The sequence below is a fragment of the Phascolarctos cinereus genome, unplaced genomic scaffold (genome assembly GCF_003287225.1).
Source record: "Phascolarctos cinereus isolate Bilbo 61053 unplaced genomic scaffold, phaCin_HiC Scaffold_1;HRSCAF=81, whole genome shotgun sequence".
Taxonomy (NCBI): domain Eukaryota; kingdom Metazoa; phylum Chordata; class Mammalia; order Diprotodontia; family Phascolarctidae; genus Phascolarctos; species Phascolarctos cinereus.
Window position 1 is genome coordinate 235,761,367 of NW_027555514.1, and position 18,625 is coordinate 235,779,991.

The 18,625-nt window shown below is 36.2% G+C and overlaps 1 protein-coding gene across 1 annotated transcript in view; it reads left to right on the forward strand.

Annotated features, from left to right (window-relative positions):
* CNOT2 (CCR4-NOT transcription complex subunit 2) overlaps positions 1 to 18,625 on the forward strand; it is a 183,157-nt gene that overhangs the window by 59,838 nt on the left and 104,694 nt on the right. Inside the window, 1 exon segment of the mRNA XM_020990249.2 lies at positions 18,101 to 18,173. Within this exon segment, the coding sequence (XP_020845908.2) occupies positions 18,101 to 18,173 (73 nt within the window).

Genomic DNA, 18,625 nt, shown 5'->3' on the forward strand with positions numbered 1-18,625 from the left:
AGAAAATTTGATTTTGGCTAATGTTGTAATTTCAACATTGCTTCCACTAAACTGTTTTGTCAAGTCCTAAAACTGAATTGCTTCAGTTATATTTATTTTATTCCTTCTGCTGATTCTTACTGTGCCTACAAGGAGTTGCTGACTCTTTGAGCCAAAACTTTTGGGGGCATATATCTATATAACAACAAATGATTTCACAAGGATCAGAAAACTTGTAGAACTGAATGATTTAAAACAAAACAATAATACTTTGTTATCATTAGTCTAGTCTATATAGTATCTTAAACAAGTCTATGTTATTTAAAGTTAATGACTAAGTAGCTAGGGATCTTTAAAACTCACTTGCTTCAGTTTTGTATTTATATATCTGTCATTAATTACATAGCTCTTTAAAGGGTTCCTGCAATGATATTTGCTTCATCTACTAATCAATTCTAGTTGCTTAGCCAGTCAGTTAAGTTTAGATGTGGGGGTTTGCATACATTTTTTGTTTTCATGATGAACAGGACATCTTACTATAGGAGCATAAAATAATTGAATTTTGGAGTAGAAATCATCTAATTTGATCCCATATTTTATAAATGAGGAAACAGATTCAGAGAAATGGCCCCGCTACGACTAGAATCTAGATTCCTAATGTAATTTAATACAACAAACACTTATCATTTATTTAGCATTTACTTTGTATATGGTATTGTTTATTGCTGTAGATTTAAAAATTTCTTTAGAATTATGATTGCCTGATTTTGGGAGTCAGATATACTGTATTAAATATGAGGTTAATATCTCATCATGTCCCCATCACCCTTTCTCCCATGACATAAACAAATGCATTGATGGAGTGTTGGTTGGGAAACAGTCAGCATTAGAATTTGACTGGAATGTAGACTGTATAAAAAGAGAATAATGTTAAATAATGATAGAGAGAGTCTTGATTTTGGAAGTCCTCATGCCAAGGTAAAGATTTTTAATTTAACCCTGGAAGCAATATGGAGCCACAATTTTTTTTGAGTAGAAGAATAACATGGTTGACATGTGCTTTAAGAAGATTTTTTTGGAAGCTGGAGGACAGATTAGAAAACAGATGAATTTAAGGAGACCAAGTAGAATGCTGTTACCCTAAATATGGTAAGAGGTGATTAGAGCCTAAATTAGTGGGGTGATCGTGTGAATAGAGAGCAGGGGAAGGGTGAAAGATATGTTTTGGAGTCAAAATTGAGAAGACTTGGCAACTGGTTAGAAATGGTGCTTCTGAAAGAGAAAGGGGGGCAGTTAGGTGGCACAGTGGATAGAGCACCACCACTGAAATCAGGAGGACCTACGTTCAAATCGGCCTCAGACCAAACTTGACACTTAACTAGCTGTGTGACCCTGGGCAAGTCACTTAACCCCATTGCCTTAAAAAAAAATTTAAAAAAAGAAAGAGAAGGGATGAATTTGAAGCCATATGCATAGAGATAGTAATTGAACCCAGGGAAGCAGTGATAATGCCAAAAATGATAGTATAGAGATAAAAGAGAAGCCATCTCAGGGTAATCTTAGGGGACAGCCCCACATAGACAGTCAGTAGATGAAAAATACTTAGCTCATAAAGTTGAGGAGTGGATAGAAACCTTCAGGGAAAACCAAGGGAGAACAGTTTAAAAGAAGCCAAGAGAGATGGGAGCAGAAGGGAACTAGGATAGAACAATATTGTAGAAACCCCATAAAGTGAGAATATCCAGGAGATAAAAGGGTTGGGTGACAGTGTAAGAGCCAAAAAGAGGGTCAAGAAATGAGCATCAGATTAAACAGTTAATAGATCTTTAGTACCCTCAGTAGAGATGCAGGGAAGTGAAATCAGAATTCAGAGGATCTCGATTTGAGAAAGGGGGGAGAGGAGAGAGAGAGAGAGAGAGAGAGAGAGAGAGAGAGAGAGAGAGAGAGAGAGAGAGAGAGAGATTGGAGAGATTGGAGAGATAGGATGATAGCTTAAAGGGATGGCAGGATCAAAGGAAAGTTTTTAAAGAATAGCTAAGTCCTGGGCATAATTTTTGGCAGTTGGGTAGGAGCCAAATAGAGGCAGATTGAAGATGAAAGAAAAGCAGATGGATGATCAAAGGAGCAAGCTTCTAAAAGGCAAAGAAAGGATGGGATCAGGGGCACAAGTAGAGGGGTTAGTCTTGGTCAAGAGGAGGAGCACTTACTCAGAGACTGTAGCAGAAGAGAAGAGGACATGGAAGATATTGAGAAGTTCTGTTGTGTGTAGTAGGAAAGATGTAAATGCTCCCAGTGGAGATAAGGTAATCTGTGAGAGAAGGTATTATGGGTAATATGGAGGGAGCATAAGATCTATATTTAACACTGTACAGGACCTTAGAGGTCTTCTGTTTGAACCCCCTTCTTTTACAAGGGTCCATAGAAGTCAAGTAACCAGCTAATAGAAGAAAAGGGATTTGGATTCAGGCCTTCTGACCCCCAAGTTCAAGTTCAGTGTATTCCCACTCCCACCCCTCCCACCACTATATTATGCCAACTCCCTTGAGGAAAGTGTTTTGGAGTGGCCACTGTGGGATCACCATGCAACAGTGATAGCCAAGTAAATTAGGTAACATGAATTTGTAGTAGACCCAGTTGTCATAGTTTCATGATTGTGTCTAGCAATATTCAACAGTTTGGGAATAGGAACAAATGAAGCAGTCAGTAAACATTTATTAAGCACTACTATGTGTAAGGCATTGTGCTAAATATTAAGGATACAGTTATTATAAAGAAAGATGGTTCCTGCTGTCAAGGAGCTGAACAGTCTGCTGGGGTAGACAACACACAAAAGGAAGCTAAAAGGAGTGAGGGAGAAAGTACCAGGCTTGAAGATGGAGAATAGAGGTATTTCAAGGTTGAGGAATTAGAATACAAGAATGGTGATAGGAAGATGGGGGCGTGTGTGTGCGCGATGTATTTAAGGACTGAGAGTACCTAGCTGAACTGGTAAACTCCAGTGTCCTGACGAAGAGAGTAAACTAAGGCCAGAACAGAGGGGTTAGAAGGAATGGAGGTCATAGTCAGAATAAAGGACAGATTTAGGAAGAATGAGGGAGAGAGAAGACAGGATCAGTGAGCATAAATTTTTAAGCACCTGATGTATGCCAGGCACTATCCTAGGTACTGAGGATGAAAATACATACAATAAAATAATCTGTGCACCTAGGGAGCTTGTATCCTAATAGGGGAAACAGCAAGAACATATAGGATGTCCCAAAAGTCTTAGTGCAGTTTTAAGCTGTTAAAGTTTAAAACGGCATTAAAACTTTTAGGACATCATATGTATATATGTGTGCATATATGTATATATACATATATTTATACACGTGTGTATGTTTGTGTTTATACACATAGATGTAGCATGTATATAAAGAGCGTAAGTACAGATAAATACGAGGTAGTAAAATAGAGTAAGCAGTTGGAAGGAATCAGGAAAGCCTTCGTGTAGAAAGAAGGTGAGACTTGAACTCCCTCTTAAAGGAAATGAGGATTCTCTGAGGCAGAGATGAAGGAGTGAAGTTCACATTTCAGGCATGGAGGATGCTCAGTGCAGTCACAGACACAGGAGTTGGAGTGTTGTATTGTGAAGAACTGAGAAGATGACCAGTTTGATCGGATTGGGGCCCAGAAGAACTTTCAAAAGAAAGCAACTTGTTATAGAGCCTGAAGTCAAAGGCTTAGATTGAAATCCTGTTTCTAGTCATCTTTGTGACCTTGGGCAGATCACTTAACCTCCTTTGGCTTTAGCTTGTTCATCTGTACGATGAGGGAGATAGATAAGATGGTGTTGGAAGTTGCTTCTGGCTCTAAATCTCTGATCTTGTGATAATATAAATGTAGTTTATATTTGTTAATAAAGGGAAAAGAATCCATTGGAGTTTATCGTTTAGGAGAGAGACACAGTCAGATATGCAGTTCTGTCTTTGACTTCTTTGTGGTATAAGCCCAGTAGTGAAATCTATTTTCTTGCGGAAGAGAATATACTTCTGACCTTACATCATCCAAACTGTGAACCAGTTCACAGTTGCACTGACATTGCATGGGGCACATAGTCCCTCCAGTGTTGACTTTCTTTTGGTCATTTTTGCCTTTTTGTGCAGTGTAGCTTTTGCACTTCTCTGCTCAGTGTTTTAGAACATGTATTCATATAGTCATTCTTTTATTTGATAATTGTTTACATATATCGTTCGACCATTTGTCATTTAAGAGATGGCGCTTGGTCTTATGTATTTATATCAATTCCTTAATATGCCTAGGGTATCAGTGTTTTGTAAATGATATTTGATACAGATTTTTTTTTTCATGCTAACATTTCTCTCCTTAGTCTTTCTTTAAAGATCTTTCTAGTTCTAGATAGCTAGGTGGGTACTGTGGATACTCTGCTGGTGCTGGAGTAAAAGACTTGAGTTTATATTTTGCCTAAGATACTTCCTAGCTGTATGATGTTATTGACCTTTGTTTATTTCAGTTTCTTCAACTGTAAAATAAGGATAATAATTGCAACTACCTTCCAGGGTTCGGGTATATTTCTAAAGCACTTAGCACAGGTGCCTGATGTATATATGCTTAATAAACACTTGTTTTCTTCCTTCCTTTAATAATGTTTTTAATGTAAAGCTAAATTTTATGAAATTTAAGAATTCTCCTCCAGTTGTAGTTTTGAAAAGAAAATACCTTTTCCTGTAATTTTTTTTAATGTAACATTCATATTTAAAATATGCATCCACTTAGAACTTATTGTTGTATATACAGTGTCAAGTGTTAGTCTAAACCTAACTTCAGCAGACTTGCTTTCCATTTTTCCCAGCAGTTCAAACTGGAATGCCTTGGTATGCACATATATACATATACACAAACACTGGACCTCTGATTGTTGTTATGTATGTAGTCTGTTACACTAATTTAATTACCTTTAAAAAATCAGTTATCAAATAGTGTATTAATTATAATATAGTTTAAGTTCTAGCAATATGATCCCCCCCCAATTCCTAGATTTTGTTGTCAGTTTTTAAAATGTTTTCACATGAGAAATAAAAATTTTGCTTTCCAAAGTGGTCTTCAGTAATCAGAATGGTATCCTACTTACAGTGATTGGTCAGCTATGGTTTAAAACAAATGAAAAAGTATCATTTAAATATTAAATTATTTTTTGAAAGTCAGAATGGTTTTTATTTCCTTATGTTTTGAGGATCATATCTTTAAGTCATGTGTCTTATGGCTTGAAATGATTAATTACCATCTTGCCACAAGTCTCTCCCTATTCTAGGCCATCCTGAACTCAGCTGTCAAAGTGAAAACAATATTCTAAAGCACAGGTCTCACTAGATGACTCTCTACTGAAACTCCAGTAGCTCCACATCACTCATACTCTGTGATCAAGGGCCACCAGCTTCCTAGCTGTTCATCCAGCAAGACTTTCCTGTCTGTGGGCATTTTTCTCTGGCAGTCTTCTGTGCCTGGAAGTCTTTCCCTCTTCATTTCTACCTTTTGGCTTCCCTGAATTCCTTCAAGTTGCACAAAAATCCTACCTTCTCTAGGAAGCCTTTCCAACCCCCTCCCCCCTTAATTCTAGTTTCTTCCCTCTTTTGATTATTTCCAACTTATCCTGTATGTAGCGTCCTCATACAGTGTTTGCATTTTATCTCCATACTTAACACTGTTAGCTCAGTGACTGTCTGTTGCCTTTCTTTGTGTCATCAATGTTTAACACAGTGGATGGCACATAGTAGGCGCTTAGTAAACATTTATAGATTGACTCTTTTGTTATCCTGATTTGATGGAATCCTTGGAAGCAGTTTATTCTCAGAAGAGTTGATTCTGACACTTCTAAAGTTGCCACTTTTTGAAGCTGGTAGAATTTGATACATAGAGAAGGTTGTCATCACTCCCTGGCTCAAGTGGCTTTAGTGGTTTCCCTTTCCTGCTAGGATAAAAGAGAAACTCTTCTCTGTGGCATTCAGAGCACTTCACTTTTTGTTTCTGGCCTATCTGTACAGTCTTCTGTATTATTGCCCCCACACATTCTATACTCTAGCCTCCTTCCATCTCTGGCCTCTCTGCCTTTGAATAGGCAGTCCTCTGTGCCTGAAGTGGCATATTTTCTTCCTCAGCCTCCTGGAATTTCTAGTTACTGTCAAGACTTTGTTCAAGTACTGTCACTTTCAGAAAGCCTTTCTTGATTCTCCCCAGTCATTAGAGTTCTCTTCCTCTCTTTGTTAATTGTATTTATTTTTTATCTCTTATATTTGTTTTATTTCCATACACACACACACACACACACACACACACACACACGGAAATAAAACACATATATATATATATCCTGTATTACTTTTGAATTTGTATCCTTAGTACCTAGCACATAGAATGTATTCACATTCTGAATAAATGCCTTTTGAGTGGCATATGCCAACGTAGGAGAAAGAGGCTGTAGTAGAGGATATTGGTTCTCAGTCTTTCTGACTATGGATACTCCTTTTTAATTTCAGATTTGCAGATCATTATATAATGATAGCTATTTCATCAAGAAAATTCATAATGACAAAACTATTCTGAATCCAGTAATGCTTTTAAGTGAATTTTAAATTTTAATAATCACAACAGCATTTACATATGAGACATTATTTAATCCACAGATGGCATGTTTGCCTATTTATTGTACTGTATCATTTGAGGAAATGGTAGGTGATGGTTTATAACAGATTTAGAGATTGGAAAGCTGGCTGAAGTGCTTACAGTTGCCCTAGATCTGGTTCCATGTGTAGCCGGGCTTTGGTATTTAGGTTTCACAAAGCCGTAGATGTAGAAAACCCCTCTTTGTGGCAGGAACTGTTATTATAGTTTTCTCAGACAATCTGAGACATGTAGCCAGAATTCAGAAAGTTACTTTTGTGTGAAGATTAGTTTTCAGACTATTTTTCCTACAAATAAATCATCAGTTTTAAAAAATAAAACACTGCAAACTGTGGACACAAAACATGCCCATAGCTTTGGAACCACTAATAGATGAGAGAGTAAGAAGAACTAGGAATATAGAGTGTATATAGGAGAGAAATTAGGGATTAACTTTGTTGGGCTAGTTGTTCAGAATCTAAAGCTTTTCAGCTGAGGCAGCTGGATTCAATTTGGCAGACCTAATGGTGCCCCATAGGTAGTTCCTCCCCTTGTCTTGGGGAGTCCGGGGAGTACTGAGCCAGAAACCTGTCAGTGATCGATATGCTGATAGAGTAAGGGTTGTATGGGGTGTTAAGGGAGGACTGTCGCCTCTGGGGTGAGGGCTTGCTGACCCTTTTCAAGGCTGCTCATCTACCTTCGGTGGCCCCCTGTCATGCACCTTTTACTTGTGGCTCCAAGAAACTGTAGCATGTACAGTGGCCGTATCCTGGTAAACTGATGGTAACTGATAGACCTCAAACCCATCACTGAGTTAAGGGCACATCTATTCTAAGCATGTGAAGACTTCCCCTGATGGAATGGGCAAATGAGAACAAATTTCAATGGCCATGAAGGTGGTTGAAGCAGATTCTGTGGAGTGCTTAGAGCTTGCTCAGACATGAACGATACCAAGAGCATCCAGGGCCATCACCATCTTGACTTTTGTCCTGTCATTGGGCTTTGGTGGCTCAGGAAGAGAGAGTGAAGCTGATAAATTTGTGTAGCTCTGCATCACTTAAATCCATTTCACTTGCAAGTCAAGACATCGATGACTTGTGATGTCATTGGTCCTCTTCAAAAATGAAGAACAAATAACAAACATCTGTTAAACATTTACTATATGCCAGGCACTGCGATAACCACTTTTTACCATAAGCTCCCTGTTCTACCCTTTTCATTGGTCCTTTGAAAATGAAAGAAAAACAACTACAGAGTTAGGGAAAGGCTGCTTTAGTTGAGATTTTCTGAAAGGAATGCTGTCTAGCTCTTGGGCAACAACAGTGTGAGTGAGTACTTTCTGTCTCTTTCCTCTAGAATAGTAAAGGCTTAATTTAGGCTTATTGTTGTCTCACCCTACCTCAGAGGTTGTTGTGAGGATCACATAAGTTAATGTTTGTAAAGCACTTATTAGCACAGTGTTTGGCACACAGGTGTCATATACTGTTTATCACTTTCCTTCCTTCCAGCTCCTTTTTTAGTCAAAGGCATACCAATATAAATTTTTCACTAGGGAAGTGAGATATTGCACTCTTGTTTGGATAAGGTTAGTCTGTTTGCATATTAGATGGGAAGGACAAAGTAGGTGGTATAGATCAGGATTGGCTGGTGAAGGTAAGGGCAGATAAAACTATGGAGGAAGTGTGTGGTATTATTTTCATGGTAGTAGATAGATTGTGAAGGGGTAACTGATTTGGAGGGGTTAGTGGGAGGGAGAATGATGATTGTCATTTTGTAGGGAGCTGGTCACTCAAATCTTAGAAATGAGCTACCTGAGAAAATGTTATTCCTGCTGTGAAAAGTACAGAGATTAAGACCAGCATGCCTCATTCTGTGGAAATCACATCACCTTAAACTGTACCTTCAACATAGGATAACTTAATTATTGGTTGAATAAGGCAATGAATTTAGTATATAATGAAGGAGACAACTTAGATTGTGTGCTTTGTGCTTTTCTTACCCTCCCATGTGGCAGAGCATTTTGGCCATCTGCCTCCCTTCTCCTTTTAGCTTTTCTTGAGCAGCATAGCATGTCTTTGTGTCCTCAGTTTCCAGCACAGTATCTTGCACATAATATTTAATTTGAGATATCTGAAAAGAATAGATTGTTGTATCAACTTAAATCCCAGTACCCTCCTTCTGAATAGTAACTAATTTAATATTAAAATTTTATTTTATGTGTTATGTGAAGAAAGCCTGGGGGGAAGAAACCAACCTGCAGAAATGTGGCAGAAAACAACTCTCCCCCTCCTCCTCCCCCAATGACTTTTAGTTTTTCCCCTAAAAATGGCTTCTAAGTGAAGGAGGGAAAAACTCGTAGATAAGTCTCTTGGTCCCTACTCTCCTTAAAAAGTCCCTTTCATCTTTATGATTTTCTAATGAGTACTGAAATAAGACTATATTTACACATTTTCAAAAAAAATTTTAATGTAGTTATTTCAGTGTGGCTTCAAAAGGGACAGCTAGGTGGCACAATGCGTAGAGTACTTGGCCCATAGTCAGGAAGACTCTTTTTCCTGAGTTCAAATGTGGCCTTAGATACTTATTAGTTGTGTGACCCTGGTTAAGTCACTTAAGTCTGTTTGCCTCAGTTCCTCATCTGTAAAATGAGCTGGAGAAGGAAATGGCAAACCCCTGTTGTATCCTTACCAAGAACACTCCAGTTGGGGTCTCAAAGAGTCAGATGCAGCTGAAAAACAACTCAAAAACAAAGATGGCTTCAAAATACCTAGACTTTTATAAATTTTCAGTAACATTTATTTTCTGAAAGATGACATGCACACATTTTAGTCAGTAGAGTTTCTCTTTATTTAGTATTCCTGGGTGCTTAATTAGAGAGGATTTGGGCAGGGTTTAAGATTTATACTTTGAGTTGTAAGTTTCATTTTAATTTTTGGCTTAACTGGTAGTTCCATTACTTACACAGAAAGCCACTCTGATAGTTTCCTCTATATAAAAATACCCCAACAGCTTTACTCATAATCTTGTTGATACAACCATGTTTTATTCATGGAGAATTTGTTTAAACCATATGCTGCCAGTGTTGTGCTAGACAATAGGTATCCAACAATAAAGTGCCCTTGATGAGCTTAGAGTCGTTCTGCATTTATTGAATGCCCAGAGTATGTGGCTTTGTATTCTTTTAGGGTCTTAGACTTTGGGCTGATAGCGATCACTGTGGCAGTGCCTTTCGACTCCCTCCTTTTACTGATGAGGAAACTGAGGTGGAAGAAGGTTAAAGTGATTTGCCCTAAGGTCTCAGAGATGCTCTGTCAGGTACTTTTGTACAAAAGTTTGTAAATTTTCTCATCTTTATTGACTTTTCTGCTGCATTTGACACTGTTGATTATTCTTTTGGACTGTATTCTCTCTTAACCTGCCTAATTGTTTGATTTCTCTTTTACCGTATCATTATCCATATTTCAGCCAGCAATCCTAGATGTACCCAAGGCTTTCTCCTGGGCCCTTATCTCTATCTATACTCGGGATTCTTAACCTTTTTTTGTGTGTGTGTAATAGACCACTTTGACAGTCTGATGAAACCTATGAACCCCTTCTCAGAATATTTTTAAATATATAAAATAAAATATACAAGATTACAGAAGAAGCCAGTTATATTGGAATATGTTTTATCAGTAATATTTCTAAAAAGTTTATGGACCCTAGGTTAAGAACCCCTACATTTTATTCCTTCTTGGTGACCTCATTAGATTGTATGGGTTCAGTCATCATCTCTGTGTGCGTGACTTCAAATTGGACATTTTGAACTTGATATTTCTTAGGCATTTCAACCTCAACATGTTCAAAATGAAGACTCATTCTTCCCTCCAAACCCATCCTTTTTCCCAGTTTTACTGTTTCTGATGAGGGTATCACCATCTTTCTAGTCACACATGTTGACAATGTGTAGTCATCCTCTGTTCTTCACTCTCCCCATCCCACCTATCCAGTTAATTGCCTAGTCTTGTTGATTCTATCACTGCAATACCTCTCACATCCTTCCCCTTCTCTCCACTTAATATGGCTAGTATCCTTGTCCAGACTCCCATCCACCTTTACCTAAGACTACTGGTTCTCAAAAATATCTTCAGGAAAAACCTTCACTTTGGCTTCACATCACAAGGAGGACAATTCGGGCCTATCTTTTAAGACTTGTCTTTGTTCTCTAGGGTATTGCTAGTTAATTCAGTCTTGCCTTTTTTTTTTCTTCCTTTGCCAAGTAAAGTTTCTAACAGTGGGCTATATAGCTTTAAAAATAAATTATTAGTCAATTTTGGTTGATTGTTTTAAGTTTGATATTTAAAGAAAAAAATTGCTTTAACTTATTTGGATTTGAGACTTCTCATAGCTTTGGGGTGAAGATAATATCAAGCCAACAAATATCAAGCCAACAAATCAAATTTAGAAGGTTTCAGACCAAAGCCTTTAGTTGTGAGATTGTACTAATGATAATCTATATCATTTTTTTTGTTTCATAATTTGAAAAGTTTTCATCATAGGAACATTGTCATTTATAGGATATTTTATTATGTATAAAAAAAATCTTTTGATGTTGCCATTTGACTTCTAGTTAGTAAGGCTAGTTCACTTTCATAGCATTATCAATTGCTTTCTTTTTCCCCCTTAAAATTGCTATCTTTTATATTTGCATCACCTTCATTTCTTCATTCCTTTTTGTCCTTTACCCAGTTAGTCATCCTTTATGACAAAGAATGAAAAAGGACTCAAAAAAGATTAGTTTAGGTAAGTCAGACAACACAGTAATTGTATCTGATGGTATATACAATATTTAATACCCATAATCTGGGCCTAGCTTATCTCCTAACCCCTGCTTTTACAAAAAGAGAGGGAGGTGGATTCTCAAGCCTTTTCCTAGGCCGTGTTTTGTCATAATTACCCAGCATTTGAATTCTGTTTTTGTTGTTGTCACCTTTATATATACACCGTTTTAGTCATTGTGTATGTTGTTTTCCTAGTTTTGCTTACTTCACTTAATTTCAGTTCATGCAAGTCTTTCCATGGTTCTCTGAATTCATTTCTTACGGTGCAATAATATTCCATTGCACTCATATACTACAGTTTGTTTAGTTATTTTCACATCTGTCTACATTGTTTCCAGTTCTTGAGAGAATATAACTAGCTGTGGTTATCTCTACTTGGGGTTTAGACATCCAAGTCATATTCTAAATTATATTCCATAACGATTGGACCAATAGCTACAGTCTCACCAACAGTATATACTAGTGTGCCTATTTCAGTGCAGCTCCTTCAATTTTGACTATTTCCATTTTTGTCATTTGCCAGTTTGGGGTTTGAGGTAAAACCTAAGAGTTTTTTTCAATTAGCAATTCCTGTATTGTTAGTGATTTGGAGTAATCTTTCACATAGTTGTTAAGCTTTTGCTATTTTTCTGTGGAGAACCATTTATTTCCTTTGGTAATATAACTGTATATTCAAATCTAAGTAGTTGTTTCTAGAAAACAGAATAGTATTTCAGTTGATTTAGATTCTTAGTTCAGTGGCTCACTACCTATGGTAAATATATTATCTTTCATAGCATAAAATATTTTATTATAGCACAGCCTCTGATAAAGTGGAATTTGACTATATGAGGAGAGTTAAATCCAAGATCTCCAAGGATTACATCTTTATTTCAACAGTCTTGTGGGAATAACCCATAGAATGTTTTCTTAACAAAAGGAATTGGTACCTAAAACTTTAGTTCAGAGAAAGTAGAAAAATAATCATTGTTATCTATATAAATGGACTTTTTATTCTCCATCTTATGAAACTTCACATGGTAGAGAGTAGACATGTTCTCTGCCTTATAGGAGATTACAGCCTTATTGTGAAAAGTGGGTTTTGTTCCCTTTTTTCCCCCAGTACTTGTTTTTTAAAACATTGTGTTTCAGTGGTTGGCTTTTTTGTGGTCCTGTGTGTTTTATGAATTTTTAAATATTATTGTTAGTGGTCCTTAGACTTTAGGCTGACACAAAGAGGGAACTTTCCCCCTGACTTGGAGGATTGTGTGAAAAAACAATATAAAAGCCTTAAAATCTAATTAGCTTATTTTATCCTCTTCATCATCATTCATCTTCACAAAAGGTGTGTTCCTTGATTTTGTGTCCAAAAAGTATCTTAAAAACATGAGTTGCTGAAGAACTTTTTTGATACAATTGAAAAAGGAGTAGAAACAGAACTTCCTTTTTTTTTTTAAACCAAGTCTTCATATAGGAAATTCTTGTTTATTTTGTAAATTGTGGTTGTGATTATTAGTCACGTTCAACAAATATTTGCTTTTATGTTTTAGCCACTTTCTTATGCACAGAGAAAGTTAAAAAAAAATAGATCCTGCCTTCAAGGAGCTTGCATTCAATTGTGTAAAAGCAATATATACATAGAAAAAGAAATACAGAATGTAAGAAAAGTAGATATAATTTGGGGGTGAGAATATTTATAACTGGCGGCAAATCTTAACATTATAGATCTTAATTTCTATCTTAGTACTGGAAGATAGTGCTTAAATATAACTTATCCCCATATTTTAAAGATGAAGAAACTGAGGTCCAGAGGGAAAGTGACTTGCCCTTGGTCATAGAAACAGTAAGCAGCAGAGCTCCTGTTTTCATCTCAGGTTTTTGGCTCTTCATTTCATTGCTCTCCCCCTGTTGTACCATGTTAAGCCACCTGTGGCAGTTGAGCTGGGCTATATGGAGGAAGCTGAGGATTCCCTGAAGTGAGTGGGGAAGTGAATTCTAGGCTTGGTGGTACTCTGCAAAGACATGTGGAAGGGAAACTGCCAGTTGGCCTGTTTGGCTGAGCTGAAGAGTATGTTAAGGAAATTCATTAATGTTCCTGGAAAGGTAAAATGGAGCCAGTTTATAAAGGGCTTTAAAAGTCAGGGAATTTTGTATTTTATCCTAGAGGCGAGAGGGATCTTTGCTTCAGGAATATCAGTTTATCAACCAAATGGAGGATAGGTTGGAGAGGGATGAGATTGGAAACGAGTTGGAGAAACTAATTAGAAACTTATTGCACAGTTCAGATGACAGATGAGGAGTGCCTGAATCAGAGCAGTTGGCAGGTGTGTGAGTATAGAGGTCAGCGGTGTGAGATGTCATATTGTGGTAGAATTAACAAAACTTGTCAACTGATTGGCTATGAAGGAGGAGGTAGGAAGAGGGAAGAACAGAGTGTGACTTTAAGGGTACCAGTCTGGGTGACTGCAAAGACAATGTGCCCTCAAACAAAATACCAAAGTTATGAAGAAGGAAAGATATTTGGGAAAAAGATAAGTTTTATTTTGACTATTGAATTTGATGTGCTTATGAAAATATGTAATATGTAATTTGACAATTTGGAACTGGAGTTCAGGAGAAGATAGACTTTATGCTGGATATTGATATTAATATTAATTGATGTTAATATCTGGGAGTTGTCTGCATTGAAATGATAGTTGAATCCATGGAAACTTAATGAGATCATGGAAAGAGAATGCAGGGTAGATCAAAAATCTTGGTTTCCTAATGGAACAAGTATGTATGGGGGTCATTGAGTGGATCTCTAAGGTAGAAAATATTTTAAGATATTCCTTGATATCCCATTTTTGGCCAAAATTAGAAATTCCCTAGAAAGGAGTTTTAAATTTTTTTGTTTGTATTTTTACTTTTTCACTCCACGTTTAAATTGACAGAACAATTTAAAAGATCAGTGATAAAATATTTTATACTTAACTGTAATGAAAACTTTATCATTTTTGTATTAGTTAATGATTTTGTATGTGATGATGTTAATGAGATACAAGGTAAAGAGTTGAATATTATTTTATGTGAATTTTTTTTAGATATACACATGTAAACAAAACATTGATATGAATTTATTTTCCTTGTATGAATCATTAGGAAATCAGTTGTCAGATACTTTAAAGAGAAGCTCCTCCTTGCTTATGAATTACCAAAATTCTGTGCTTTTCATTAATTTTAAGAGTTCTTTATTGGGACTAGATTAATAGCAAAGCAGTACTTTTAATAGTATAGAATTCCAGAAATGAAATAGAATAACTATATATAAAGTCTCCACAAAGTTTGTTCTGACAGTTGAGAGACAGCTGTGGATAGAGTACTGGTGGAATCAGGAAAACTGAGTTCAAATGCAGCCTTAAATATTATTAACATGTGTGACCCTGGGCAGATCACTTCTTAACTTCTGTTTACCTCAGTTTCGTCAGCTCTAAAATGGGGATAATAACAGCTTTTTCCTGACAGGGTTATTGTGAGGATCAAATGAGATAATATTTGTAAAGTGCTTAGCTTAGTGCCTAGAACATAGAAGGCACTATAGAAATACTTATTCCCTATCTCATCCCTGACAGTAAGAAAAATTTAAATTGAAATGAAGATAAATTGTTATCACAGCTTGTTTTTCTTGGCTGCTTAACATTTCTAATAATCATTTGTCCTTATGTCTTTACACTGGACTTATTCTTTGGCGATCCTGATAATTCATTGTGAAACCTCATATGAATATTATTAATGACTAATCAGATTGAACCTCTGCTCTAGAGCTATATAGTTTGCTCAAACCTTCAAAATATGACAGTCAGACTTGAAGAGAAAGAGTATCTTAGAATTTCAATTAAAAATGCATCTTGGTAGTAAAGATAGATTACAAATAATTGTGCAGTCTCTTTAAGGTTTTGACACAGTTTCACATGGCATTATAAGTTATTTTAATGGAATTGTATGATTTTCATAAGGACACATAAGAATTTTCTGAATGATCAGTAGGTTTGAAAAAAAACACTGTAGTTTTTCGAAAAAAAAAATTTTTAAAAAATAACACCACTTCAAAGTAGCATTGCAATTTTCTGAAGACAATGCAGCCTACTCTCCTCCTGTTTAATTCTGGGACTAACTTGCTATCTATTTGTAATATTCTTTTCATCATAACCACTTTTTGTGGAAAGGTGCTTCAATCATTTCATTATTGGCTCTCACAAGCTGCCCCTTATGCCTAGAATTCTCTCCCTCTTCATCTCCTGCTTCTGCCTTTCCCTGGCTTCCTTCGAGTCCCAGATAAAATTCATCCTTCTACAGGAAGCCTTTCCTGATCTCCCTTAACTAGTATTTTCCCTCTTGATTATCTCCAGTTTATCCTGTATATAACTTGTTTGTGCATGGTTATTTGCATGCTGTCTCTTCTATTTCATTGAGTTGTCTTTTGCCTTTTTTTGCATCCTCAGTGCCTAGCACATTGTAGGAGCTTAATAAATGTTTATTGGCTGTCTGATTGACTGGCCTGGCAGTTTTCTGCGAAGTTTCTCCCATAGAACAAAGATCTCACAGTTTATTGGGATACAGTAGAATACAATTACAGTACTCAATAGATTTGTGTTCTCATCAATTTGGATGTTCCCTCCTTGTCCATCCTACTTTATTCTTGACTAAGTTCTTTCACAAATTTGCCACAAGAGATCCACTATGGAGGTCTTCCTTGCTTTCTACTGACATCAGGATGATGTAGAGCTTGCTGGGGATCCCTCTGATTGTCTAAGTGGCATCCCTCACTCTTCCCAACTTACTAGCCCTAGCTCATCTTTTGTTTCTATGTTTCCGCGATAGTATGTTTTACTCCTGTTCTTTAAAATTTTCTATTTGTTACATGTTCCGGGTGGCTCACAGCTATCATTTGTTTCTTCACTGCTTTCTGTTGGTAATAGTTTTTAATTCTTTTGTTTTAATTAATATTGTTCAGCCATAAAACTACACAGGATAATATTGGTATTAAAAAGATAAGCCTTTGTTCCTGGGATGAAGTTTGGGCTCGTTCAAAATATCATTGCAGTTTCCTGAAGACAATCCAGCCTATTCTTCTGTTTAATTTTGGGGCTAACTTAACTATTCCGTTTATACTATCTGGCTAAGATGCATATACATACACACACACGGACATGCACACAAGTGCATATACACACAGAACAAATACCTTAAGTTGTCCATCCAACATCTTGTATCTGGTAATCTGGACAAGACAATAACTAAAATGTGCTAACAGCATCTAAGTTAATGTGCTTATGTATTCCATCTTCAAAATGATTCTTGTGTTAAAGTTCAAAGATCAGACTTGTCAGGATGTACTGGCAACATTAATAGACAATGAATTCATTATGTAGGAGAGGGAGTATTTTAAAAGGGTTGTTGAGACTATAAAAAGCTTTTACTGAGTGGCTGGGGAAAACCATAACAAAACCTGAAAAAATGCTTTAGGTCTCCCACATTTCCTAATCCTCAACATCCGTTTTATAAATTCTTTTGATTTCTAGTAGATAAGGATTTGGTACTATATACCTCAGTTTAGTGGCTTTGTTAAAATTGACTTAGATGAGAAAACTTTTGGCAAGAAAACATACCATCATGCTTTTAAATCCTTGCAACTCTTCATTTTGAAATCTTGAACCTATCACTTTTACTGTCAGTTATTTTTCTGGTGATTATTATATCTGCTTGAAGGATTTCTGAACAGCCACAGTACTTTTAGTACACATTCCATGGAAATTCAAGGTTGCCATCTCTTTTTAAATTAAGAAGTCAGTACTACCTTCTTTCTAGCCTGTTATATGTTTATATCTATATGTCTATACACACATACGTACACACATGTATGATATATACATACACATATGCATGTGTGCATATATAATACATGTATGTATGTATTCAGCCTTATAAATGAAGATTGAAAGAATGTATACAAATGATGATAGCGTTCAGAATAGTCATATTTGCATTCTGTTCATTTTATTTGGTAGTACCTTTGACCAAAATTTCATAAGTGATTGTGTATTGCAAATAAGTAGAACTTCTTACTTTAGAAAAGTTGCTTCTTAGACTATTGGAAAAGCCAGCTTTGAAAAAGACATTGTGTAGTCAGTCACTGGTCATTCACTTAAAAGTTTTATTTGTTTTGGCTGCACCTTCAGTCCTTATGAGAAGCTTCTGAATCTGACAGGAGAGTGTTTATTAAAAAAGTAAATAGGTGGGGGCAGACTTTTTGTCTGTCCCATTTTCCCTCACTTTGCACTACTTCTTTGTAGAGAGTTCAGGCAGATAGTTTTAGTTGGAAAGAGAGGGAAGTTTTTCATACCTGATAATTTCTTGTTTCAGACAGAGCATGCCTGCCAGTCAGTTCAGCCATCCCCAAGTTTACAAAAGGGGAGTCTGTTAAGATGTAATATAGAAAGGTTCTGTTTTTAGTTTTTTCTCATTTTGTTTTTTATGTATCATATTGGATATTTTTGCTGCTGTTCTTATTTTTTACATGTTAGTAATTTTGACGGCTTTTGGATAATTCCACTCTAGAGGGAGAACTTGGTGGGCGGTCCTTCCTGTGACACGACCCTTGAGTGACAGTTCTGTTTGATTGCCTCCAGTACTGTGAGGAAAGGACACGACTCTATGGTGAGGACTGATGGACATACATTATCTGAGAAAAGAAACTACCAGGTAAGACCATATTTTTTTCCCCCTTTTCCATTGGTCACTTACTTTCATAAAATTGTTTAGCTATATGTTAGCCAAAATGGTTGAATTAGGTGTGAATCAGTTTGAAAAATTGTGATTACATTTAATTTATATACTATGTTAGACAAATGAAAGAATTATACATTTTTTTCATATCAATATATTACTTACAGCCTGTCATTATGGATATTCTTTTAGAACTAAAATTTAAATTTTAGTTTTTGTGATATATAATCTACCCCAAATATTATTTTGGTCTGTTCACAAAAGTATTATTACATGGTTGGTAGTAATGAATCAACAACTCTTTTCCATAGAGTTTTGGTAAAATTGAACCTGTACTCTTGCATTCAAGTTTTGGAAATACTGTAATGGGAATTTTGACAAAAATGAAGTTGGCAGATAGAAAAGTAAGTGAGAAATATAACATTTTG